The following is a 25790-nucleotide window of genomic DNA, read 5'->3' as shown; positions in this document are numbered from 1 at the left end:
TAAGGTGGGTAAATCATTGGTTGGAGAACCATTCCCATAGACTTATCAGTGGTTCACAGTCCAGCTTGAAGGGCAGGGATCGGTTCTGGGTCTGGTTCTGTTCAATATCTTCATCAATGATTTAAGTAATGGCATAGAGAATACACTTATAAAGTTTGTGGATGATACCAAGCTGGTAGGGAATTGCAAGTTCTTTGGAGGAAAGGTTTAAAGTTCAGTTGGAGAAAGTCCAGAGGAGAGCAACAAAAATGATGAAAGGTCTAGAAAACATGACCTATGAGGGAAGATTGAAAAAAAATGGGTTTGTTTAGTCTGGAGAAGAGAAGACTGAGAGGGGACATGATAACAGCTTCCAAGTACATAAAAGGTTGTTACAAGGAGGAGTTGTTCTCTTTAAGCTGGATAGGACATGAAGCAATTAACTTAAACTGCAGCAAGAGGGGTTTAGTTTGGACATTAGGAAAAACTTTCTGTCAGGGTAGTTAAGTAAATTACCTAGAGAGTTTGTGGAATCTCCATCATTGAAGATTTTTAAGAACAGGTTAGACAAACACCTGTCAGGAATGGTCAAGTTATTACGTAGTCCTGCCTTGAGTGCAGGGGACTGGACTAGATGACCTATTGAGGTCCCTTCCAGTCCTACTCTTCTATGATTCTATGAATGCAAAGGACAGTTTCCCTGGACTTTCAGTGTTTGTTTCAAGCTAGGAATGTATAGATGTATTTTCACAGGGACTCACTTACACGAGGTCTCCACCCAAATTTTGAATCAGTATAGCTATTTGGTTTAGAGATATGACTTTGTACCCGTAGAACTATTTCCATAACAACCTCTAATGTGGACACAGTTTACCAATGTAAAGGTGCCTTATACAGGTATCACTTATTCCCCTTCCTGTATCAAAATTAACTATACTGTTATAAGCGCCTTTGAATCAGTGTAATTGCGTCCATTCTGTGTAGATGAGTGGGCAGCCCAGAAAACAGCCTCTCACCTCAGTTTCCCTTATTTGTTCCCCAAATAATCTCCACACAGGTTTTTTTCCAGTCCAGACACAACAGCCCTCCTTTCAGTTTCGTTTATTAACCTAAAGTTCAAAACTAAACCCAGAAGTCTTCCCTCCAGATGAGGGCTTAAATACATCCAGAGCTGTCTGGAGCTCTCATAAATATTTTCAAACCCCCTGGTGTTTACATAGCATATTGCGGGGTGCAGTGGGGGCTCCGGGAAATACACTATAAACATTTAAACCCTGGCTCCAGCTGCATACACCCGAAACTCCCCCCGTCTGGTCTCAGTCCTTCCCGCCTTAGCAGGCTACTCCCAGCATTTCTTACCTGGAGCAATTCCCCTGGTCTCAGGGTTTTCCCTGCAGGAGTCTCTCTCACTCTCTCAAGNAACCCTGGCTCCAGCTGCATACACCCGAAACTCCCCCCGTCTGGTCTCAGTCCTTCCCGCCTTAGCAGGCTACTCCCAGCATTTCTTACCTGGAGCAATTCCCCTGGTCTCAGGGTTTTCCCTGCAGGAGTCTCTCTCACTCTCTCAAGTCTCACTTCAGCCTCCTGAGCTGGCCTCTTACTCTAGCCCCCTTCTGCCCTTTATTGAACATTGCCTGATTCCCCTCAGCTGGGCTTCTTCTCTAATCAGGGCTGGCTTGGCCCCAGGCTCTCCAGTCCAAGGGCACACGGCCCTGTCACAGGCAGGAATAGGCCAGTATAGGTAAAGTGGTGCAACTTCTATGTGCAGACAAACCTTGACATATTTATTCCTCACACTGGTTAGAAAGGGGATAGATTGGAGGTATGACAACAAAGACGACAGAAAGAGAAGACTTAGTTTAGTTGTTTTATTGCACAATGCTCTTGGTATCAGATACACAGCTATTAGGGTCTCTGAGAAAATGGTAAAACATGAAAAGGAAGTGGTGGGAAGCATCACCTGGGCATGGAAGGAATTCTCAGGGCATTGGTTTGGCTATAAATGTACAGGCTGGGTTTTCCCATAAGAGGCTGATGTTAAGCACCCAAATCCTATGGACAGTGAATGGGAGTTGGGCACCTAACACCCTTAAGTCCCATTGTCCATTACAACTGGACATAGTGGAGTGGACAGTGCACTGGACTAGGGCTCTGGATAACTGGTTTCTATGCCTGTCCCTGCCACTAGCCCACTGAGTGACTGTGGGCAGGTAACGTCACCTCTTTCTGCCTTTGTTTCCTCAGCTATAATGTGAGGATAAGGATGTGGAGCTAGGGCTAGCATCACAAAGCTTCCATTTTAGGCCTCTGAATCCCAGAATCTGGCCCCTTGGGATTCACAAAACCCTGCTGAGCTGCCGGCAAACCCTGTAGGCACCTAAGGTTTGGTCTACACTATGAGGTTAGGTCGAATTTAGCTGCATTAGGTCGATTTTATAAGGAATGCGTCTACACCACCAACCCCGTTCCGCCGACCTAAATGGCTCTTAAAATTGACTGCTGTACTCCTCCCCAATGAGGGAAGTAGTGCAAAAATCGATCTTCCTGGGTTGAATTTGGGGTAGTGCAGATGCAGCACTGTGCAATTTGATGATATTGGCCTCCAGGAGCTATCCCAGAGTGCTCCAATGTGACCGCTCTGGACAGCACTTTCAACTCCGCTGCACTAGCCAGGTACACAGGAAAAGCACTGGGAACTTTCAAATTTAATTTCCTGTTTGTTCAGTGTGGTGAGCTCAGCAGAACAGGTGACCATGCAGTCCCCTCAGAATCGCAAACAAGCTCCAGCATGGAACAAACGGGAGACAGTGGATCTGATTGCAGCATGGGGAGAATAATCTGTGCAGGCAGAATTCCGATCCAGAAGAAGAAATGCTGATATATATGCCAAAATCGCCCAGGGCATTGTGGAGAGAGGCTACACCAGGGACACACAGCAATGCCGCGTGAAAATTAAGGAGTTCAGGCAAGCCTACCAAAAGACAAAAGAGGCAAACGGTCGCTCCGGGTCAGAGCCCCAGACATGCCACTTCTATGATCTGCTGCATGCCATTCTAGGGGGGGACCCTAACACTACCCCACCACTGTCCGTGGACACCTGTAAGTGGGGAGTCTCACACAATAGGGATGAGGATTTTGTGGATGAGGAAGAGGAGGAGTGGAGGAGAATGCCCAGCAGGCAAGTGGAAAATCCGTTCTCCGCAGCAGCCAGGAACTTTTCCTCACCCTGTAGCCATTAACCTCCCAGGGCCTATTGTTCCCAGACCCTGGAGGCAGAGAAGGCACCTCCGGTCAGTGCACAATTGTAATGACACGGCAGGGGTTAAAAGCAATTGTGTTTAATATTTGATTTGCCCTGAACAATTGGGATGTATTTGTGGCCAGTACAGCTAATGGAAAAGTCTGTTAACGTGTCTGGGAATGGAGAAGGAATCCTCCCCGTACATCTCCATGAAGCTCTCCTGGAGGTACTCTGAAAGCCTTTGCAGAAGGTTTCTGGGCAGGGCTGCCTTATTTTGTCCTCCACAGTAGGACACTTTACCACACCAAGCCAGTAGCAAGTAGTCTGGAATCATTGCAGCACAAAGCATGGCAGCAAATGGTCCTGGGTTTTGGTCACATTCAAGCAACATTTGATCTTTCTCTTTCTGTGTCAGCCTCAGGAGAGTGATATCATTCATGGTCACCTGGTTGAAATCGGGGAATTTTTGTAAGGGAACAGTAATCCCCGGCACATTAGACCCCAGTCATAGTGGGCTGTTTGCACTTGGCTAAAAGGGATCATCCCGGACAATAACCACGTGTGTGTGTGGGGGGAAGGGGTTTGCTGCATATCCACCCCAAAAATGCAGACCCTCCTTTTAAACGGCAACCACAGCGCCTCCTTTTAAACGGCAAACACAACCGGCATTGGTTGTTATTGGAAAGGAGGGCGCTGCAGTTTGAAACCATTCCCACAAGTTATGAACGCGGAAGAAGCCAACCCCGCATACCCTTTGTCTTACCATGGCTGCCTGGAATCTGAATTCTGTTGCCCAGCCGTGTGTGATGTGTCACCATACCGGCAGGTGCTCAATATAAAAGGCAAAATGCGACCTTGTACCTAAAACACATGTGCTGTCTGCTGTGAATTGCTTGATTCACTGTGAAAGAGTCTCCCTTTTGATCTCAGAAATTTAACTTCTTAAAAATCTACTCTCCCTTTTTTTCCTCCCTGCAGCTGCAAATGTTTCTATGCTCCCCGTATCATCTCCCTCCCTGAGGTTATTACAGATTAGAAGGAGAAAAAAATGCACTTGCGATCGCTAAATACCGATCATAAGACATCACTGATAAGAGAAGGCATTCTGTGGCAGTCATAGAACCAAAGAAGAAATATTGTGTGACACACCCACTAAATGAAATGGTTCTGTTCTCAGTCAGGAGACTGGCCAGCATGCTGGGCAGGATGGTCGAGGTGTAGCAGGTCTCCAAGTAGGACAAGTTCCCCAGGAAGAAGTACATGGGGGTGTGAAGGTGACCATCAATCACAACTGGCGCCATGATGAGGATGTTCCCGGCCATGGTTGCAATGTAGATCAAGAGAAACAGCAGGAAAAGAAGAAGAATTTGCAGATCAGGAAGAGTCCCAAATCCCAGGAGGATGAATTCTGCGATGGACATTTGATTTCTCTGTTCTGGGTTCGTCAAAGGTTGTGTCTACGGGAAAGAAATTCACTATGGGATATAAATGAAGAACATTCACTCAATAAAAGGTCAGCATTGTTTTCATTGTCCCTGCAGCTGCTTAACAGAACAATAGCTGAGTAGAGAGTGGAGGCTAGGGAAGGGAAATGAGGAAAATGCCATCTCACTTGACCCCTGGAACACATTTGAAATATGAGCAGAATGCAGGTTAACCAAAACATTAATCTCTCTGGAAACCTGTGTAGGAACTGGAGAGATCACACCAAATACTCAAATACTACGGTGATGAGGCTCATGTACAACAGTTCAGAAACACAGATAGATATTGGTTCCAATAGTCACAGCTTTCACTTCCTGGTGTATTAACGCAGAAGAGTGTCCTTTGATAGGTTGCAGTTGCACTGCTGAAATGGGTCAGGATTTTTTATTTAAGGGGAAGCCACTCCACTGCTCCACTGGACAAGAAAGAAGCAAACCAAGTAAAGAAGAATGGGATTTGTAGTGTTTGAGCGGCCAACTCCAAGTGAGTTGCAATTGAAATGGAAATAACCCTAACCCTAACTCTATTAGCGCCCTTTGAAAGTTTTTATCCTAAACAGACCTGTCATTCCCTAGGACAATATTTCATTGTCCTGCAGTAGGACACTCTACACAGAGACCCAATCTTAATTAAAAATAAACAAATAAACAAAAAACCTCAAGCTAGAAACCACCATTATAGATCAAAATTTATCCTCTATTGCAAGAAAAAATTCTGTATAAAGTTTGAAATTTGTAAAAAATGTGCAATTTTCATATTATAAGATTGGTGTGGAACCCAAATTTCCCTTTCATTGGCAATTCCATGATTTCAAAATGTTGGTTTTCAGTCCAATTTTGACTTTAAAAAAATGTATGTATCTATTTTTAATTGTATTTCTTGATTTTCATTTTATATTACTTTTATGTTATTTTATATTTGTATTGTGTTTTGTTTGATACAATAATAATATTTTTATAATTATTTAAATTTTCTAATTTTATATTTTAAGATTTTATAAAACTATATAACTTTTTTCCTAAACAAAATTTTGTAGAAATTGCTGTGTTCTCATTGAACATTTTGATCATGAACAGACGATTTCTGATGCAAAAATGTTCTATCGGAATTTTTTTTCAGCTCTACATTTTATTCTTTCCTTCTTTAAAATTGATTAAAAAAACATTAATTCTCTCTCTCTCTCTCTCTCTTTTTGTTTGTGTCTGTCTAGTCTGCCATTACTAATCCTTATTAACTGCTAAGTGAAGACCTGATCCTGCCCAGAGTTTAATTTTACAAGCCCGAGTAATTCTTTTCAGTCTGAGCCTTCTCGCGCTGAAGTCAAAGATAAAATTTCCAGTGACTTCAAGGATGGGACCTTTGATTTCAATGGGGTTTGGACAGCTAACACCTTGAGCCTTCTTTGACACTTATAGCTCGGCTCGGCAGGATTCGGTTTCAATCGCTAGACGTCGGTAAACGAGACACTGAAGCCAACAACAAAAACGATCGGTCACAGGCGGCGTTAGCGCAGCCTCCCCCCCCCGCACCGTGCACTGGCAGGGATGGAAGTCACCAGCCCCACAGCCGGGCAGGGACCCTCCGTACCCAGCTGTCACTGGAGTGAGCGAGCGGGGCAGTGACAGCCGAGCTGCACAGAGCTCCCAGCATGGCCGTGGGGCAGGTGACACCCATCTCTGCAGGTGCAAGTGCGGAGCAGGCTGCAGTCCTGGCAGGCCATAGCAGAGACCCCCCAGCCTGGGCTGTGAGGAGAAGGAGTCGTGGCCATGGGGGAGGCTGTCCCGCTGCTAGATGGCTTCTGCCCATGGAGACAGCCATTCAGGGAGGGCTCCCCTGCAGCCAGGGACTCGTTCTCCTTCTCCTCCTCACAGCTCTGGCCATGGATCTCTGCTCCACTGGGCCAGGGCAGCCACCTTCCTGCCCCTTGCACCTCGGTGGTGCAGGGAGCCACCAGTATCCTATTGGTGAATGCTGGGAGCCCCTGCAGCCCTGCTGTAAGCGCTGCCCTAACCCTGACCCCAACCCCACCCCCTGCTGAACTTCCTGCAACCGTAAAAAATAAAATAGTTTAAAATGGGGGGGGGAATTAATAAAAATGAACAGTAGTCGTGAAAACTACAAAAAAAAAAAAATCCTGATTCTGCCAAGCGAATTTATTGCCAATGTCTCCTCTCCTAGCACTGAGCACAGCAGCAAATATCAGCTCTGTTTTTACCCACAACATCTCCCTAACCCTCTCCATGCCCCAGCGAGGTCTGTGCCAGAAAGAAAAGTAAAATCCTGTAAGTAGCACGGAGGGAAGCTTAAAGTGGAATAAAGGATACTCCAGTGTTTGACGAGCTCGTCTTGGACTTGGGCGATGTTAGTTCAATTCCCTCCCTAGTCGTGTGACTTTCAGGCCAAATTATCAAAGCTCTCTAGGTACAAAAAATGCTTATTGGTGCGGTACCTAACACCCATCAATTACAAATTCCACTGGGGTGTGTGTGTGTCTCTTTTGGTGCTGAAACACCTCTATAAATCTGTCCTTCTGGGCATCAGGTCCCCATCTTTAAAGCAGGGATAATAGCATCTCACAGGGCGATGGGAGGATAGAGACATTAAAGACAGTAACGTATCAGAGGGGTAGCCGTGTTAGTCTGAATCTGTAAAAAGCAACAGAGGGTCCTGTGGCACCATTGAGACTAACAGAAGTACTGGGAGCATAAGCTTTCGTGGGTAAGAACCTCACTTCTTCAGATGCAAGTAATGGAAATCTCTAGAGGCAGGTATATATCAGTGTGGAGTTAACGAGGTTAGTTCAATCAGGGAGGGTGAGGTGCTCTGCTAGCAGTTGAGGTGTGAACACCAAGGGAGGAGAAACTGTTTCTGTAGTTGGATAGCCATTCACAGTCTTTGTTTAATCCTGATCTGATGGTGTCAAATTTGCAAATGAACTGGAGCTCAGCAGTTTCTCTTTGGAGTCTGGTCCTGAAGTTTTTTTGCTGTAAGATGGCTACCTTAACATCTGCTATTGTGTGGCCAGGGAGGTTGAAGTGTTCTCCTACAGGTTTTTGTATATTGCCATTCCTGATATCTGACTTGTGTCCATTTATCCTCTTGCGTAGTGACTGTCCAGTTTGGCCAATGTACATAGCAGAGGGGCATTGCTGGCATATGATGGCATATATAACATTGGTGGACGTGCAGGTGAATGAGCCGGTGATGTTGTTCTTACCCACGAAAGCTTATGCTCCCAGTACTTCTGTTAGTCTCAAAGGTGCCACAGGACCCTCTGTTGCTTTTTAAAGACAGTAAGGTGCCCAGATACCACAGTGATGGGGGCCAGATAATGAGCTAGGATAGCAGGGACCTGACAGGTCTTTCCTTTTTCCGAATTCTATCATTATGCTTTGGGTTGGGAGTTTGAGAGATATCATTGCACAGTTCCCCTTGAATTCCCATGGAATCAGTTATCTAGCAAAATTATATTGCTTCAAAAACCTTGAGCTTCAAGAAGCAGGGATCAAAAGGCTGATTTACCTTTAAGGTGGGTCAGTCACAAGCCAGAATCTCTGTTGTCACCTTCTCACTCACCGTTTCAGAGACCAGGATCCAGGTTATTCAGTTCATCTTCGCTTCCCACCGCATCCATGTTCTTTCATTTACCCAGTAAATAGAACAACATAACCTAGAAAAGCTACCACGACTCTGTTGCCATGTCTGGTAACTTGCCCTGTTCATACCCTCCACCAAATGGGAAACGTCTTCTCTGATTCATAATATATACTTCTTTGGCAAGGTGCAGTCTACTGAGGCACCTCTGCTGTGGGGAATGTAACAGGGAACGAAAAGTTAGTATTTAGCTGACTTTTAGAAAACGTCAGTAGAGTCAAACTTCTAGGGTATGTCTACACTACGGGATCAATCCGAATTTAGATAATTCGGATTTGAAAAACAGGTTGTATAAAGTCGAAATGGATGCGGCCACACTAAGCACATTACTTCGGTGGTGTGCGTCCAAGTACCGGGGCTAGCCTCGATTTCTGCACCGTTGCACTGTGGGTAGCAATTCCATAGCTATCCCATAGTTCCCGCAGTCTCCCGCGCCCATTGGGATTGTGGGTTAAGATCCCAGTGCCTGATGGGACAAAAAACATCGTCGCAGGTGGTTCTGGGTACAGCCTCACCTCCTCCCTCCCTCCCTCCCTGCATGAAAGCAACGGACAGCAGACAACCATTTTCGCGCCTTTTTTCCTGGGTGGGTGAACACTGCAGACTCCATACCACGGCAAGCATGGAGCCCGCTGAGCTCAAGACAGCAGTCATGAATATTGTAAACACCTCGCGCGTTCTCGTGGAGTTTATGCTCAGCCAGGACCAGAAAAACAAGGCGAGGAGGCAGCGGCGGCGGCAGCGCAGCGACAAGCATGATGAGGACATGGACACGGACACGGATACAGAATTCAGTGAAACCACGGGCCCCGGAGCTTTGGAGATCATGTTGTTAATGGGGCAGATTCTATCCATGGAACGCCGATTCTGGGCAAGGGAAACAAGCACAGACTGGTGGGACCACATAGTGTTGCAGGTCTGGGACGATTCCCAGTGGCTGCGGAACTTTCGCATGCGTAAGGGCACTTTCATGGAACTTTGTGACTTGCTGTCCCCTGCCCTGAAACGCCAGAATACCAAGATGAGAGCAGCCCTCACAGTTGAGAAGCGCGTGGCGATAGCCCTGTGGAAGCTTGCAACGCCAGACAGCTACCGGTCAGTCGGGAATCAATTTGGAGTGGGCAAATCTACTGTGGGGGCTGCTGTGATGCAAGTAGCCAAAGCAATCACTCAGGTGCTGCTACGAAAGTTTGTGACTCTGGGAAATGTGCAGGCTATAGTGGATGGTTTTGCTGCAATGGGATTCCCTAACTGTGGTGGGGCAATAGACGGAACCCATATCCCTATCTTGGCACCGGAGCACCAAGCCACCGAGTACATAAACCGCAAGGGGTACTTTTCAATGGTGCTGCAAGCACTTGTGGATCACAAGGGACGTTTCACCAACATCAACGCGGGCTGGGCGGGAAGGGTTCATGACGCTCGCATCTTCAGGAACACTACTCTGTTTAAAGGGCTGCAGCAAGGGACTTACTTTTCGGACCAGAAAATAACCGTTGGGGATGTTGAAATGCCCATAGTTATTCTTGGGGACCCAGCCTACCCCTTAATGCCATGGCTTATGAAGCCGTACACAGGCAGCCTGGACAGGAGTCAGGAGCTGTTTAACTACAGGCTAAGCAAGTGCAGAATGGTGGTAGAATGTGCATTTGGCCGTTTAAAAGGTCGCTGGCGCTCATTATTGACTCGCTCTGACCTCAGCCAAAGAAATCTCCCCATTGTTATTTCTGCTTGCTGTGTGCTCCACAATCTCTGTGAAAGTAAGGGGGAGACCTTTATGGCGGGGTGGGAGGCTGAGGCAAACCGCCTGGCTGCTGATTACGCGCAGCCAGACACCAGGGCGATTAGAAGAGCACACCATGAAGCGCTGTGCATCAGAGAAGCTTTAAAAACCAGTTTCATGGCTGGCCAGGGTACAGTGTGAAATATCTGTTTGTTTCTCCTTCATGAAAACCCGCCCCCTTTATTGACTCATTTTCTGTAAGGAACCCACCCTGCCCCTTCCCCCAGCTTTCTTTCAAACCAAATAAAGTCACTATCATTTAAAAATCATTTATTCTTTATTAATAGATTAGAAAACGAGGGAGGGAACCCGGGTGGTATTTGGGAGGAGGATTGCTGGGAAGGAAAAAGCCACAAAGAAAAGCTTAAAAAAATGACAGCCTTTTGCTTGGGCTGTCTACTGGGGTGGAATGGGAAGGTGTACGGAGCCTCCCCCCCCGCGTTCTTACACGTCTGGGTGAGGAGGATACGGAACATGGGGAGGGTGGAACAGGGGCTGAAGCGGCAGTCTGTTTTCCAGCAGCCGTTCCTGAACCTCCACCAGACGCCGGAGCAGCCCCAGCGTTGCATCCTTCATCCTCTGGTCTTCCTGCCGCCACCTCTCATCTCGAGCGTCTCTCCTCTCCTCACGTTGGTCCCTCCTGTCCTCACGTTGGTCCCTCCTGTCCTCACGTTCACTGACTTCTTTCCTATACTTTGAAACTGTTTCCTTCCACTCATTCACATGAGCTCTGTCACTGCGGCTGGATTCCATAATTTCAGAAAACATCTCGTCTCGCGTTTTCTTCTTACGACGCCTTATCTGTGATAACCTTCGGGATGGAGGGGGGAGGCTTGAGGAATTTGCAGCTGCTGTAGGGAGGGGAAAAAAGAGAGAATTGTTTTAAAAGCTACATTTTGCAGAACAATGCTTATACTCTTTCACGGTGACCAACACTGTTCACATTACATAGCACATGTGATTTCTGTGCAAGGTCGCATTTTGCCTCTTAATGCTGAGTGCCTGTGGCTTTGCTGCTGGAGATCACAGGTCTAGGCAACAGAATTCGGCTTGCATGTGGCCATGGTAAGCTTCTGCCCTCCTTTCCCACATACCAAGCATAGCTTGTAGAGTGCTGCAGAAGCCTGGCCAATCTAAGCCAGTTGGGGGGAGGCAGTGGGGGGGGGGCTTGTCTGGGCCCCTTCAGGCAAGTAGAGTGCTGCGGTTTTTCTGTTAACATTCAGCAGCACCAGAAAACAAACTAACCCTGCAGGAAGATCCCTGCAGGCACCAAACTAACCCCCCCCCCCGCCGCCGCCGCCCTCCTCCCGCCATGAATTCTCTGGGATGATCACGGTACCCCTCCCCCCACCGCGTGGCTGGTAACAGGGAAGATCCCTGCTAGCCTAATGCAAAAAGCTCTGGGCCAATTCCCCCCCTGCGCTTGGCTAACTTCAGGGAAGGATTTCTTTTCAGACACAGGCAAACAGCCGAATAGGAACTGCCACCTCTGTCCCCTTAATTAAGTTCCCGTATTTCAACCAGGTTACCAGGAGTGATATCACTCTCCTGAGGATTACACAACAAGATAAAGAACGGATGTTGCTTGAATGCCAGCAAACACCGGGACCATACGCTGCCAGGCTTTGTCAGGCAATGATACCAGATTACTTGCTGCAAGCATGGCGTGGTCAAGTGTCCTACCATGGAGGAGACAATAAGGATGCACTGCCCAGAAACCTTCTGGCAAGGCTTTTGGAGTACCTCCAGGAGAGCTTCATGGAGATGTCCCTGGAGGATTTCCGCTCCATCCCCATACACGTTAACAGACTTTTCCAGTAGCTACAGACTTTTCCAGTAGCTGAACTGACCGCGAATGCAAAGTCAGGCAAAGTAATCATTAAAAACCGTTTGCTTTTAAAACAAGTTTTATATTTTAAAAGGTAAACTCACCTGAGGTCCCTTCCATGGGGTCAGAGTCTTGGGTACTGGCTTGGGAGGCTTGGGAGGGTACTTCAGTCAGGGTGATAAAAAGATCCTGGCTGTTGGGGAGAATGGAGTGCTGTGTGCTCTCTGCAAGCTAATCCTCCTCCTCCTCCTCCTCCTCCTCCTCCTCTACCCCATCGGCAGAATCCTCAGGTGTAGCTGATGAGACTATCCCTGACCCGGAATCCACGGTCACAGGTGGGGTAGTGGTGGCAGCCCCCCCTAGAATTGCATGCAGCTCGGCGTAGAAGCGGCATGTCCGCGGCTCTGACCCGGAGCGACCGTTTGCCTCCTTTGTTTTTTGATAGGCTTGTCTGAGCTCCTTGACTTTCACGCGGCACTGATCTGAGTCCCTATTGTGGCCTCTCTCCATCATGCCCTTGGAGATTTTTTCAAAAGTTTTTGCATTTCGTCTTTTAGAACGAAGTTCTGCAAGCACTGAATCCTCTCCCCATACAGCGATCAGATCCAGTATCTCCCTCACGGTCCATGCTGGTGCTCTTTTTCGATTATCAGCCTGCATGGTTACCTGTGCTGATGAGCTATCTGTGGTCACCTGTGCTCTCCACGCTGGGCAAACAGGAAATGGAATTCAAATGTTCGCGGGGCTTTTCCTGTCTACCTGGCCAGTGCATCCGAGTTTAGATTGCTGTCCAGAGCGGTCACAATGATGCACTGCACTGTGGGATAGCTCCCGGAGGCCAATACCATCGAATTGCGGCCACACTAACCCTAATTCGAATTGCTAAAATCGATTTTGGCACTACTCCGCTCGTCGGGGTGGAGTACAGAAATCGATTTAAAGGGCCCTTTACATCGAAATAAATAGCGTCGTTGTGTGGACGGTTGCAGGGTTAATTTGGATTAAAGCTGATAAATCCGAATTAAAGTCGTAGTGTAGACCAGGCCCTAGTCTCAAAGGGCAAGTCCTGGAGAGGGAAGAAACTTCTAATCCTAAAACAAATCTCTCTTTTTATTGGGTGAACGCTATGGTGACTGCAAGAAATAACACATTAATTCTAAATATTACATCTGAGATTTTCAGAGCTGCCTGAGTGATTTAGATTCTGAGTTCCCATCTAATTCCCTGAGGCAGCTTTGGAAATCTCAGCCTAGTTAGCTGAGCTTGCACTTTCTCTAAACCAACCTCCTGTTGCCCTCAAAAACATGAAACACAAGTACCCGGTCCCCATCCAATAAGCTTACTCAATCAGTTCAGGTAACATTTTAAAAATCATCTCAGTGATTTAGGAACATAAATCCCATTTTCAAAAATTTCTTAGTTTCTAAGGCTTGGCAGCCTAGGTCTTCACTGAAGGTCAACAGGTCTTAGGCTCCTAACTCACTTTTGATGTTTGCTTAAGTGTTTTTGAAAATGTTACCAGATTGTTACTCAGATAAAATGCAGGAACAACAACGTGCTTCACTCATTTAGGCTGGGATTTAGAAAGGGGTAAAGGACTCAATAAACATCCAACTCCCATGACATTGCTATGAGAGTTTGGCACCTAACTCCCTTAGGCTTGGAAAAGCCCAGACCATGGAAGCATGAAGGTCAGAGACCTGAGATTATAAAGTGCAACTAGCAACAGAGGGTCCTGTGGCACCTTTGAGATTAACAGAAGTATTGGGAGCATAAGCTTTCGTGGGTAAGAACCTCACTTCTTCAGATGCAAGTCTTGCATCTGAAGAAGTGAGGTTCTTACCCACGAAAGCTTATGCTCCCAATACTTCTGTTAGTCTCAAAGGTGCCACAGGACCCTCTGTTGCTTTTTACAGATTCAGACTAACACGGCTACCCCTCTGATACTTAAAGTGCAACTAGTTTCTTCCCAAATCCCTGACAAGTTTCACGATCATGTGGCTCTTCAGTTTGATAAGCAACAGAACAGTACTGATTCCATGCCGCAGTTATACATTCATACTAACCAATTCATGGTCTGATTTGGGTATAGTCAATATAATCATTTCATTTGTGTGTATTGCAAAACATTCTACAACTATACTCCAAAACAGTCCTTTTTCAGCATGAAGCTTGACATACTGTCACTTCTTGCCCTACAGGAAATGATTGTTCCAGCCTTTACAGAAGAATACAAATATTCACTTATTTCTGAATGCAAAACAAACTAGAAGATTGTTATTCCCAGTCCTCTTCTAGGATAGACCTGGATCTTCACACACCATGGCTTATATTTTTATTTCCAAGTTTATTGACTCTTAATCACTCTACTTATTAAGTAGTCCTGCCATGAGTGCAGAGGACTTGATTAGATGAACTATTGAGGTCCCTTCTAGTCCTATACTTCTATGATTCTACGAATGCAAAGGACAGTTAACTTGAATTATTGGAATTTGTTCAATGCCATGAATGTACTGATGTATTTTCTTAGGGACTCCCACTAGCTCTCCACCCAAATTTTGCAGCAGTATAACTGTTTTGTTAGTGGTGTGTTTTTGTTATGGAAATAGTTCTACGGGTACAACCTCTAGTGCGGACGCAGTTTACCAACATAAAAGTGCCTTGTACTGGTATAGCTTATTCCCCTTCCCCTAGGGGGATGCTCTACACTAATATATCAGTATAATTGTGTCTAGTCGGTGTAGATGAGTGGCCCCCTCAGGGCATTCCCTGGAGGCCTTAGAGCAGCCCAGAATGCAGCCCCTCACCTCAGTTTTCCATCTTCATTCCCCAAATAAACTCCACACCGTTTTTTTCCAGTCCAATCACAACAGTCCCTATTTAGGTTTCATTTCTTAACTTAAAGTTCAAAATTAAACCCAGAAGTCTTCCCTCCAGCTGCATACAGCCAAACTCCCCCTGTCTGGTCTGAGTCCTTCCTGCTTTAGCAGGCTACTCCCAGCTCTTCCTAGCTGGAGCAATTCCCCCAGTACCAGGGTTTTCCCTCACCCACTTTTTGAAGTTTCACTTCAGCCTCCTGAGCTTTGCTCTTAGCCCTTGTCTACACTACAAAGTTAAGCTGACTTAAGTTACATTGAGATACAGCCACCACTTTAATTAAACCACTGTTGCATGTCCACACTATGCTCCTACTATTGGCAGAGCAGCATCCACACTAGCAGCTCTTGCATAGACACAGAGAGCAGTGCACCACGAGTAGATATCCTATGGTGCAACTGGCCGCAGGGTGCTTTGGGAAGGTTTTGCAATGCCTCCTGGGGGCAGATGCAGCGTCACATGATGCAGGTTTCTCGTTCCATGGGCACCCTATTAGATTACCAGCCACTTTTCAACTGCTCTGGTAACCTGCACCCCAGCCATCTCTGTCAGAAAGCATGGATCCTGCACTGCTGTTCAGTATTGTGCCGGGCATTGTGAACACAAGTCTATAAGAGGGGCTCAGCGAGGGGGCTATTCAGCTGAGGGATGCCTGGAAGGAGCATTTTAACACTGAGCCACAGTGATGTGTGTTGCTGTAGTGTGCTGAGCCTGGCAGTGTTTGTTTGCACCTGCTATGAACCTTGAAATGATTGATGTGTGTGCCCCAAAAGTAACACCTTTTAAATCACTTTTTAAAAGTAGCACTCGGTAATCTGAGTGCTGAGCTGAGCACTAACACAAGAAGCCCACAGAAGTGTGTGTGCGGGAGGGGAGGTTGTGTGTGTATGAGTGAGAGAGAGAAAGAGACCAAGTGTGAGTTGGTGAAGTGTGTGTGTTGGGGGAGAGTGAGTGTGTCGCATGCTGTCTTTTTAAGTATAGCACTCACTAGCCTGACCACTTGCTCAGACAGCAGCCAGAAACAACCAGTCTAGGTGCCCCTGGTCCCCACATCCCAGCTCAGTGGAGACCAGTACCCCAGCGGGGGAGGGGGACACCCCAACATCAGCCCCCACCTCCCTCCCTGGCTCTGCACAGCACATCTTTCCCCCCCTTTCCCCCGCATCACCTGCTCTGCCTACCTGCCGCTTCGGTCCTAGTGCCGGGGGGAGCTGGATTCTGTGATTCCCTCCCAGTTCTCCCACAGAAAGGGGTAGATAACAGGAGGTATGACAACAAAGACGACAGAAAGAGAAGACTTAGTTTAGTTCTTTTATTGCATGATGCTTTTGGTAATAGATAGACAGTTATTGGGGTCACCGAAAAAAGGGTAAAACATGAAAAGGAACTGGTGGGAAACATCACCTGAGAATTGAAGGAATTCTCAGGACATTGGTTTTGCTATACATATACAGGCTGCGTTTTCCCAGAAGAGGCTGATGTTAGTCACCCAAATCCTATGGACAGTGAATGGAAGTAGGGCAAGCAATATCTTTAGGTCCCATTGTCTATTACAACTGGACATTGTGGAGTGGACAATGCACTGGACTAGGACTCTGGATAGTTGGTTTCTTTGCCTGTCCCTGACACTAGCCCACTGAGTGACTCTGGGTAGGTAACTTCACCTATTTTTGCCATCGTTTCCCAGCTAGAACATGAGGATAAGAATGTAGAGCTAGGGCTAGAGTCACAAAGTCTCCCCTTTAGGCCTCTGAATCCCAGAATCCAGTCTCCTGGGATTCACAAAATCCTGCTGAGCTGCCGGCAAACCCTGTAGGCACCTAAGTGTTTGCAGTAAAAGGGCCGTAGGACCCTATGCTCTTGCCTCTGGACATGCCCCCTGCAGCCTCACCCCAGGCACCTGGATGGTGAAGCCCCAGAGCAATGTACAGACCTGGGGAAGAGAGACGTTGCCCTGCCTGGCTCCCCTGCTGGGCCCAATCCAGCAACTGAGGTGCCCAGATGCTTTTGAAAATCACAGTTGGCACCCAAATATCCTGAAAAACTGACCCGAAATCTTCGCTGAAAATGGGCAAATAATGGGCCTGGACTGGTGTCCTGTGTTCTGTGGCATGGGTTAGAGGGTTTCCTTTTGCTTTTCTGTTCTTATGGAAAGAAACCTGGGGATGAAATACACTAAGAAACAAAAGTTAATTATACAATTTCCTAACACTGGAGTTCCATGGTGACGTTGTAACTCAATACTTTGTAATGTGGGTTTTATATTTTTATATATGTATGTGTGTGTATATATGTATATGTCTCTCACCCGACAATGAATGGGTGCTCACCATTCCAGCTCAGTCCATTTTGCCTGCACCCTCTCACTGAGCACAATCTTCCCTCATTGTCTGAACTTAGAGCAGCCACAAGTTCAAATCGCCCACCAACCCAGTAGTACTCACCTGTGGTATCTCACATAGACCTCTTAAAACCTGTGACTCCATCCTTTTTAGGATCTGTCCATCTCCACTTTCTCCCAGAGCATGACAGAAGCCCAAGGGAGCTAAAGGAAACACTTCCTTCAACTACAGTAGGCTTCGTCTTAGGCCCCAGAACAGCCTGTGTTATATCTATTTTATTTTAACCTAAGGAATGTGATCGGTTAGTATTATCCAAACATAGATTTCCTGCAAGCTTTCCTCAGGGCCTCTTTGACCTCTTTGTTTCTCAGGCTGTAGATGAGGGGATTGACCAGGGGAGTCAGGACAGTGTAGATGACAGAGAGAACTTTCTTGAAGTCTCTCAGAGTGTTGGTTGTTGGGAACATATATACAATCAGTAGAGTTCCATAATACATGGTCACCACAATGAGGTGGGAGGAGCAGGTGGAAAAGGCCTTTTGCCTCCCAGTGGTGGAAGGGATTCTCAGGATGGTCACAATGATGCAGATGTAGGACATCAAGGTAAGTAGGAAAGGGACCAGTAAGAAAATCAAGCTGAGTGTGAAAGCCAACATTTCCATCAGCTGAGGATCATTGCAGGAGAGTTTTACAAGGGGGATAAGATCACAAAAGAAATGGTCAATACCATTGGGACCACAGAAAGACAACTGGGATGTTGACAATGTTGTTATGCTACTAACTAGGAAGCCACCTATCCAAGAGCCACCTGCAAGCTGGAAGCAAGACCTGCCACTCATACGGGCTGCATAGTGAAGTGGTTTGCCTATGGCTAAATACCGATCATAAGACATCACCGATAAAAGAAGGCATTCGGTGGCAACCATAGAAGCAAAGAAATAATATTGTGTGAGACACCCACTAAATGAAATAGTCCTAACCTCAGTCAGGAGACTGGCCAGCATCCTAGGTAGGATGGTGGAGGTGTAGCAGGTCTCCAAGCAGGACAAGTTCCCCAGGAAGAAGTACATGGGTGTGTGAAGGTCCTGATTGGCCACAATTAGCACCACGATGAGGATATTCCCGGCCATCGTTGCAATGTAGATCACTAAAAACAGCAGGAAAAGAAGGATTTGCAGTTCAGGGAGAGTGCTGAATCCCAGGAGGATGAATTCTGTGATGGATGTTTCATTTCCCTGTTCTGGGTTCGCCATGGGGTGTGTCTATGGGAAAGAAAATTAACTCTGTGATATAAATGAACAACATTTACGCAATAAAATGTTAGTATTCTTTTCTTCGTCTCCCTCTGCTGGCTACTGGAACAATAACTGAATGGAGAATGGAGGCCAAGGGAAGGAAAATGCCATCTCTTGATCCCTGGGACAGATTTCATCTATGAGCAGACTGCAGGTTAAACAAAATGTTAATCTCTCTGGAAACACATGTAATAACTTGAGAGATGTCATCATGCATTCTAATACTATACTGATGGGACTGAGATACAACAGTACATAAACACAGATAGATATTGGTTCAAATAGTCACACATTTCACTTCCTGGTGTACCAAAGCAGAACAATGTCCTCTTATAGACTGGACTTCCACTGACGGAATGGATCAAAATTTTATATTTTAGAGGAAGCTGCAACAAAGATGCAAACCAAGCAACTAGGGCTAGTATTGCAATGGTTAGGCAGCCAAGTCCAAGTGAATTTGCACTGTAAATGGGCAATCTAACTCTATTAAAGCCATTTGAAAATGTTTATCATCAGACAAATACCTGTCCTTCCGTAGGACAATATTTCATTGTTCTGCAATTGGACACTATACATATAGAGATATAATCTTAATTAAAAATAAAGAAAAACAAAAAAAAGTACAACAATAAACCACCATTTTATCTAGTAATTTATCATCTATTGCAAGGAAAAAATCTGTATAAATTTTCAAATTTGTAAGAAATGTGTTATTTTCATATTGTGAGAGTGGTATAGAACCCAAATTTCCATTTCATTGGCAATTCCATGATTTCAAAGGTTGGTTTTCTTTCCAATTTTGAATTTTTAAAAATGTATTTATCTATTTTTAATTTTATTTCTAGATTATTTTACTTTTATATTACATTTCATTTTATAGCTATTTCAATTTGTTTCTATTAATTTATATTTATATTATTTTTATATTAGTTCATAAAACTGTATACAATAACTTTTATCCTAAACAAAATTTTGGAGAAATTCATTTTTTTTCCATAGAACATTTTAACCTCAATCAACAAAACTTTTTCCCATTAAAATTGCCAATCAGAAATTTTTAGCAGCTCTACATATTCTTCTTTTCTTCTTTATCTTTGGTTAAAAAAATATTATTTCTCTCTCCCTCTTTGTTTATGGCTATCTAGTCTGCCATTATTTATCCTTATTAACTGCTAAATAAGGACCTGATCCTGCATAGAGTTATGCATAATGTTAATTTTACAAATCAAAAATAGTTTTGTTCCATCTGAGCCTTCTCCCACGGAAGTAAAAGATAAAATTTCCACTGCCTTCAAAGATGGGGCCTGTTGATTTCATTGGAATTTGGACAGCTAACGCCTTGAGCCTACTTTAAAACGTATAGCTCAGTTTGGCAGGATTTGATTTCAATCGATAGACATCGGTAAATGTCGATATCAGCTGACACACTGAAATCAACATTAAATATCAGTAATAGGCAGTGTTAGTGCAGCCTCCCCCCGTGCCTTGCGCTCGCAGAGATGGGTTTCACTGGTCCTGTGGCTGTGCAGGGAGCCCTCTGCCCCCAGCTGTCATGGGGGTGAGTGAGTGGGGCAGTGACAGCAGAGCTGCTGAGGGCTCCCTGCACAGCTGCATGGCTGGTGACACCAATCCCTGCAGGCGCAAGGTGTGGGGCAGGTTGTGGTCCTGGTGGGCCAGAGCTGAGACACCCAGTCTGGGCTGAGAGGAGGAGGATGAATCTGTGTCTTTGGGGCAGGCCATCCTGCTGCTGGATGGCTTCTGTCCATGGATGGAGCCATTCACCTGGGGTAGCCTGTGCCATGACCTGTTGCTCATCATTCCTCAAAAAGTCATGGAAGATGGGAGAGATTCCAGAAGCCTGGAAAAGGGCAAATATAGTGCCAACCTATAAAAAGGGAAATAAGGACAACACGGTGAATTACAGACCAGTCAGCTTAACTTCAGTACCCGGAAAGATAATGGGGCAAATAATTAAGCAATCAATTTGCAAACACCCAGAAAATAATGTGATGAGTAAGAGTCAGCATGGATTTGTCAAGAACAAATTGTGTCAAACCAGCCTGATAACTTTCTTATTCAGGGTAACAAGCCTTGTGGATAGTGGGGAAACGGTAGATGTAGTATATCTTGACTTTAATAAGGCTTTTGATACTGTCTTACGTGACCTTCTCGTAAACAAACTAATGAAATTCAACCTAGATGGAGCTACTAGAAGGTGGGTGCATAACTGGTTGGAAAACCATTCCCAGAGAGTAGCTATCAGAGGTTCAGAGTCAAGTTGGAAGGGCATATTGAGTGAGGTCGCTCAGGGACTGATTCTGGGTCTGGTTTTGTTGAATATCTTCATCAATAATTTAGATAATGGCATAGAGAATACTTATAAACTTTGTGGACAATACCAAACTGGAAGTAGTTGCAAGTGCTTTGAAGGATAGCATTATTATTCAATACGATCTGGACAAACTGGAGAAATGGTCTGAAATAAATTGGATGAAATTCAATAAGGACAAATAGAAAGTACTCCACTTAGGTAGGAACAATCAGTTGCACGCATTCAAAATAGGAAATGACTACCTAGGAAGCAGTACTCCGGAAAGGGATCTGGGGGTCATAGAGATCACAAGCTAAATATAAGTCGACAGTGTAACACTGTTGCAAAAAAGCAAACATCATTTTGGGAGGTATTAGCAGGAGTGTTGTAAGCAAGACACGAAAAGTAATTCTTCCGCTCTACTCCACGCTGATTAGACCTCAACTGGAGTATTGTGTCCAGTTCTGGGTGCCACATTTCAGGAAAGATGTGGAGAAATTGGAGAAAGTCCAGAGAAGAGCAACAAAAATGCTGAAAGGTCTAGAAAACATGACCTATGAGGAAAGATTGAAAACATTGGGTTTCTTTAACCTGGAGAAGAGAAGACAGAGTGCACATGATAACAGTTTTCAACTACATAAAAGGTCGTTGCAAGGAGGAAGGAGAAAAATTGTTCTCCTTAACCTGTGAGGATAGGACAAGAAGCAATGGGCTTAAATTGCAGCTAGGGCGGTTTAGGTTGGACATTAGAAAACTTCGTAACTGTCAGAGTGGTTAAGCACTGGAAGAAATTGCCTAGAGAGGTTTTGGAATCTTCATCATTGTAGCACTGTCCAAAACCCTGACCCACAACCTACCTCCCACAGAATTTTTCTGCAACAGTAAACATTAAAAGTTAAAAATTGAAAGAAATAAAAAAATAAAAATCAACATTAGTCATCAAAATTGCAAACAAACAAACAAATAAAAAAAACCCCAAATTCCGCCAAGTCTACTCATATCCAATGTTTCCTCCCCTAGCACTGAGTACAGCAGCAAATATCAACCGTGTTGTACCCACATCATCTCATTAACCCTGTCAGGACTGAGATCCCCACTTTGAACTTTAGGGTACAAATGTAGGNGAGGGATTTATAGTACTGTACACAGGACAGCTATTACCCTTCCCTTTATAGTTATGACAAACCCTCTCCATGCCGCAGCAAGACATGTACCAGAAAGAAAAGCCAAATCTTGTGTGTAGCACAGAGGGAAGCTCCAAGTTGAACACGGGACACTCCAGTGTTTGACGAGCTCACTTTGGACTTGGGAGATCAATTCCCTCCTTTGTGACAAACTCTTAGTCTGACCTTCAGGCCAGATTTTGAAAGCTCTGTACATACCTAACAATGTACACTGGTGCCTGAGTAGGTACAGTACCTAACACCCATGGATTTCAAATCCCACTAGGGGTGTCTGTGTCTTTAGGTGCTGAAATACCTCTATAAATCTGTCCCTCTGGGTGTAAGGTCCTCATATGTAAAGCTGGGGTAATAGCACCTTATGGGGCAATGGGAGGATAGCTACATTCAGTACAGTGAGGTGCCCAGATACCATGGTGATGGGGGGCAGATAAGAAGCTAGGATAGCAGTGACCTGACAGGTCTTTTCTTTTTCCAAATTCAGTCATTTTGCTTTGGGTTGGGAGTTTGAGGGAGATCATTGCCAAATTCCCGTTATATTCCCATGGAATTAGTTACCTAGCAAACTTACATGACTTCACAAACCTTAAGCTTCAAGAATCAGGGAGGAAAAGGCTGATTTACCTCTAAGGTGGGTCAGTCACAAGTCAGAGTCTCTGTTGTCACCTCCTCAATCAGCATGTCATGGACGAGGATCCAGGTTATTCAGTCCATATTCTCTCCCCACTGCATCCACATACTTCCACGTTCCCAGTAAATTGAACATCTTAACCCAGAACACCTACCAAGGCTCTGTTGCCATGTCTGATAAAGTGCCCTGTGCCTCATACCCTCCACCAAAATGGGAATGTCTTTCCTGAATCATTATATATCTTTCTGTGGCAAGGGGCAGTCTCCTGAGGCACCTCTGCTGTGGGGAATGTAATAGGGAAGGAAAAGTTGGTATTTGGTTTATTTTTAGAAAACGTCAGTAGAGTCAAACTTCTAGTCTCCAAGGGAAAGTCCTGGAGAGGGAAGAAACTTCTAATCTTAAAACAATCCCTCTCTGTTGGGTGAATGCTATGGTGACTGTAAAGAAATAACATATTAATTCTAGAAATAAGGTTTACAGCTGAGACTTTCAGAGCTACCTGAGTGATTTAGATACTGAATTTGCATCTATTTCCCTTAGGCAGCTTTGAAAATCTCAGCATAGTTAGCTGAACTTTCATTTTTCTCTAAAAATCCTACTGTTGCCCTCAAGAGCATGAAACATAAGTACCTAGCCCCCATCCAATAAGCGTATTCAATCAATCCAGGTAACATTTTAAAAAGTGTCTAAGTGATTTAGGAGCTTAAATTTTCAATAGTGTTTTGGATACTATGGCTTAGCAGTCTAAGTCTTTACTGAAAGTCAACAGGATTTAGTCTCCTAAGTCACTTTTGATGTTTGCTTAAGTGTTTTTGAAAAAGTTACCTGATTGTTACTCAGATAAAATGCAGATAGAACAAGGTGCTTTACACATTTAGGTTGGGATTTTCAAAGGGGGCAATGTACACAATAAACACCCATCTCCCATGACATTGCTATAAGAGTTTGGCACCTAATGTTCTTAGCCTTCTTGGAAAAGCCCACACCATGGAAGCGTGGAGGTCAGAGACCTGAGATTATAAAGTGCAAATAGTTTCTTCATAAATCCGTGACAAGTTTAAGGGTCATGTGGATCTTCAGTGCCACAGTAATTATACATATTACATAATCTTGTACCAGAATTACAGGCCTCTATTTGGTCTGTTAGAGCATTTAACCTCTGAAGATAGGACAAGAAGCAATGGGCTTAAATTGCAGCAAGGGAGGTTTAGTTTGGACATTAGGAGTATCTTCCTAACTGCCAGGGTAGTTAAGCACTGGAACAAATTGCCTAGAAAGATTGTGGAAGGTCTGTCATTGGAGGTTTTTAAGAGCAGGTTAGACAAACACCTGTCAGAAATGCTCTGAAACCCTCTTGGAAGCTTCCACCTGATGTGCCAAGATTACTTCTGCCCCTGCTTTCCTGCCCTGTCAGCTTAGAACTTCAGTGCCCTCCCTGGCTTGAGCCAGACCCGCTAGCCTGCTGCAAACCCAGGGTCAGAATTATTTGCCCCTCATCTGCAGGCTTATCCTGAAAGCAGCTAACAGAAGTGTTCTTGTCTTTAACACTTGGATCTAAACCCAAATAAACCCCCAAATAAAACCCAAATAAAATTCATAAATTTTTCGCCCTCTATAACACTGGGTTAATTAATAAGCAAAAAGTGATTTTATTAAATACAGAAAGTAGATGTAAGTGGTTTCAAGTAGTAACAGACAGAACAAAGTTAATTACCAAGTAAAATAAAATAAAACGCACAAGTCTATGTCTAATACAGTAAGAAACTGAATACAGATAAGATCTCACCCTCAGAAATGTTTCAATATGTTTCTTTCACAGTCTGGGCACCTTCCTAGTCTGGGCGCAATCCTTTCATAGAATCATAGAATATCAGGGTTGGAAGGGACCTCAGGAGGTCATCTAGTCCAACCCCCTGCTCAAAGCAGGACCTAATCCCAACTAAATCATCCCAGCCAGGGTTTTTTCAAGCATAACCTTAAAAACCTCTAAGGAAGGAGATTCCACCACCTCCCTAGGTAACCCATTCTAGTGCTTCACCACCCTCCTAGTGAAAAAGTTTCTCCTAATATCCAACCTAAACCTCCTCCACTGCAACTTGAGACCATTACTCATTGTTCTGTCATCTGCTACCACTGAGAACAGTCTAGATCCATCCTCTTTGGAACCCCCTTTCAGGTAGTTGAAAGCAGCTATCAAATCCCCCCTCATTCTTCTCTTCTGCAGACTAAACAATCCCAGTTCCCTCAGCCTCTCCTCATAACTCATGTGCTCCAGCCCCCTTATCATTTTTGTTGCCCTCCACTAAACTCTTTCCAATTTTTCCACATCCTTCTAGTAGTGTGGGGCCCAAAACTGGACACAGTACTCCAGGAGAGGCCTCACCAATGTTGAATAGAGGGGAATGATCACATCCCTCGATCTGCTGGCAATGCCCCTACTTATACAGCCCAAAATGCCATTAGCCTTTTTGGCAACAAGGGCACACTGTTGACTCATACCCAGCTTCTCGTCCACTGTAACCCCTAGGTCCTTTTCTGCAGAACTGCTGCCTAGCCACTCGGTCTCTAGTCTGTAACAGTGAATGGGATTCTTCTGCCCTAAGTGGAGGACTCTGCACTTGTCCTTGTTGAACCTCATCAGGTTTCTTTTGGCCCAATCCTCTAATTTGTCTAGTTCCCTCTGTATCCTATCCCTACCCTCCAGCGTATCTACCTCTTCTCCCAGTTTAGTGTCATCTGCAAACTTGCTGAGAGTGCAGTCCACGCCATCCTCCAGATCATTAATGAAGATATTGAACAAAACCGGCCCCAGGACTGACCCTTGGGGCACTCCGCTTGAAACCATCTGCCAACTAGACATGGAGCTGTTGATCACTACCCATTGAGCCCAACAATCTAACCAGCTTTCTATTCTTATAGTCCATTCATCCAGCCCATACTTCTTTAACTTGCTGGCAAGAATACTGTGGGAGACCGTATCAAAAGCTTTGCTAAAATCAAGGAATAACACATCCACTGCTTTCCCCTCATCCACAGAGCCAGTTATGTCCTCATAGAAGGCAATTAGGTTGGTGAGGCATGACTTGCCCTTGGTGAATCCATGCTGACTGTTTCTGATCACTTTCCTCTCCTCTAAGTGCTTCAGAATTGATTCCTTGAGGACCTGCTCTATGATTTTTCCAG

General features: G+C 45.1%; 1 protein-coding gene across 1 annotated transcript; it reads right to left on the bottom strand.

Annotated features, from left to right (window-relative positions):
- Positions 1-17497: 17497 nt before the first annotated feature.
- On the bottom strand, positions 17498-18442 carry LOC117887545 (olfactory receptor 1020-like). Its single transcript, XM_034790195.1, has one exon. The coding sequence runs from the start codon at positions 18440-18442 to the stop codon at positions 17498-17500; it is 945 nt and encodes a 314-aa protein (XP_034646086.1).
- Positions 18443-25790: the final 7348 nt, after the last annotated feature.

This window comes from Trachemys scripta, chromosome 14 (assembly GCF_013100865.1).
Source record: "Trachemys scripta elegans isolate TJP31775 chromosome 14, CAS_Tse_1.0, whole genome shotgun sequence".
Taxonomy (NCBI): Eukaryota; Metazoa; Chordata; order Testudines; family Emydidae; genus Trachemys; species Trachemys scripta.
This window is presented reverse-complemented; position numbering and strand designations above follow the sequence as displayed.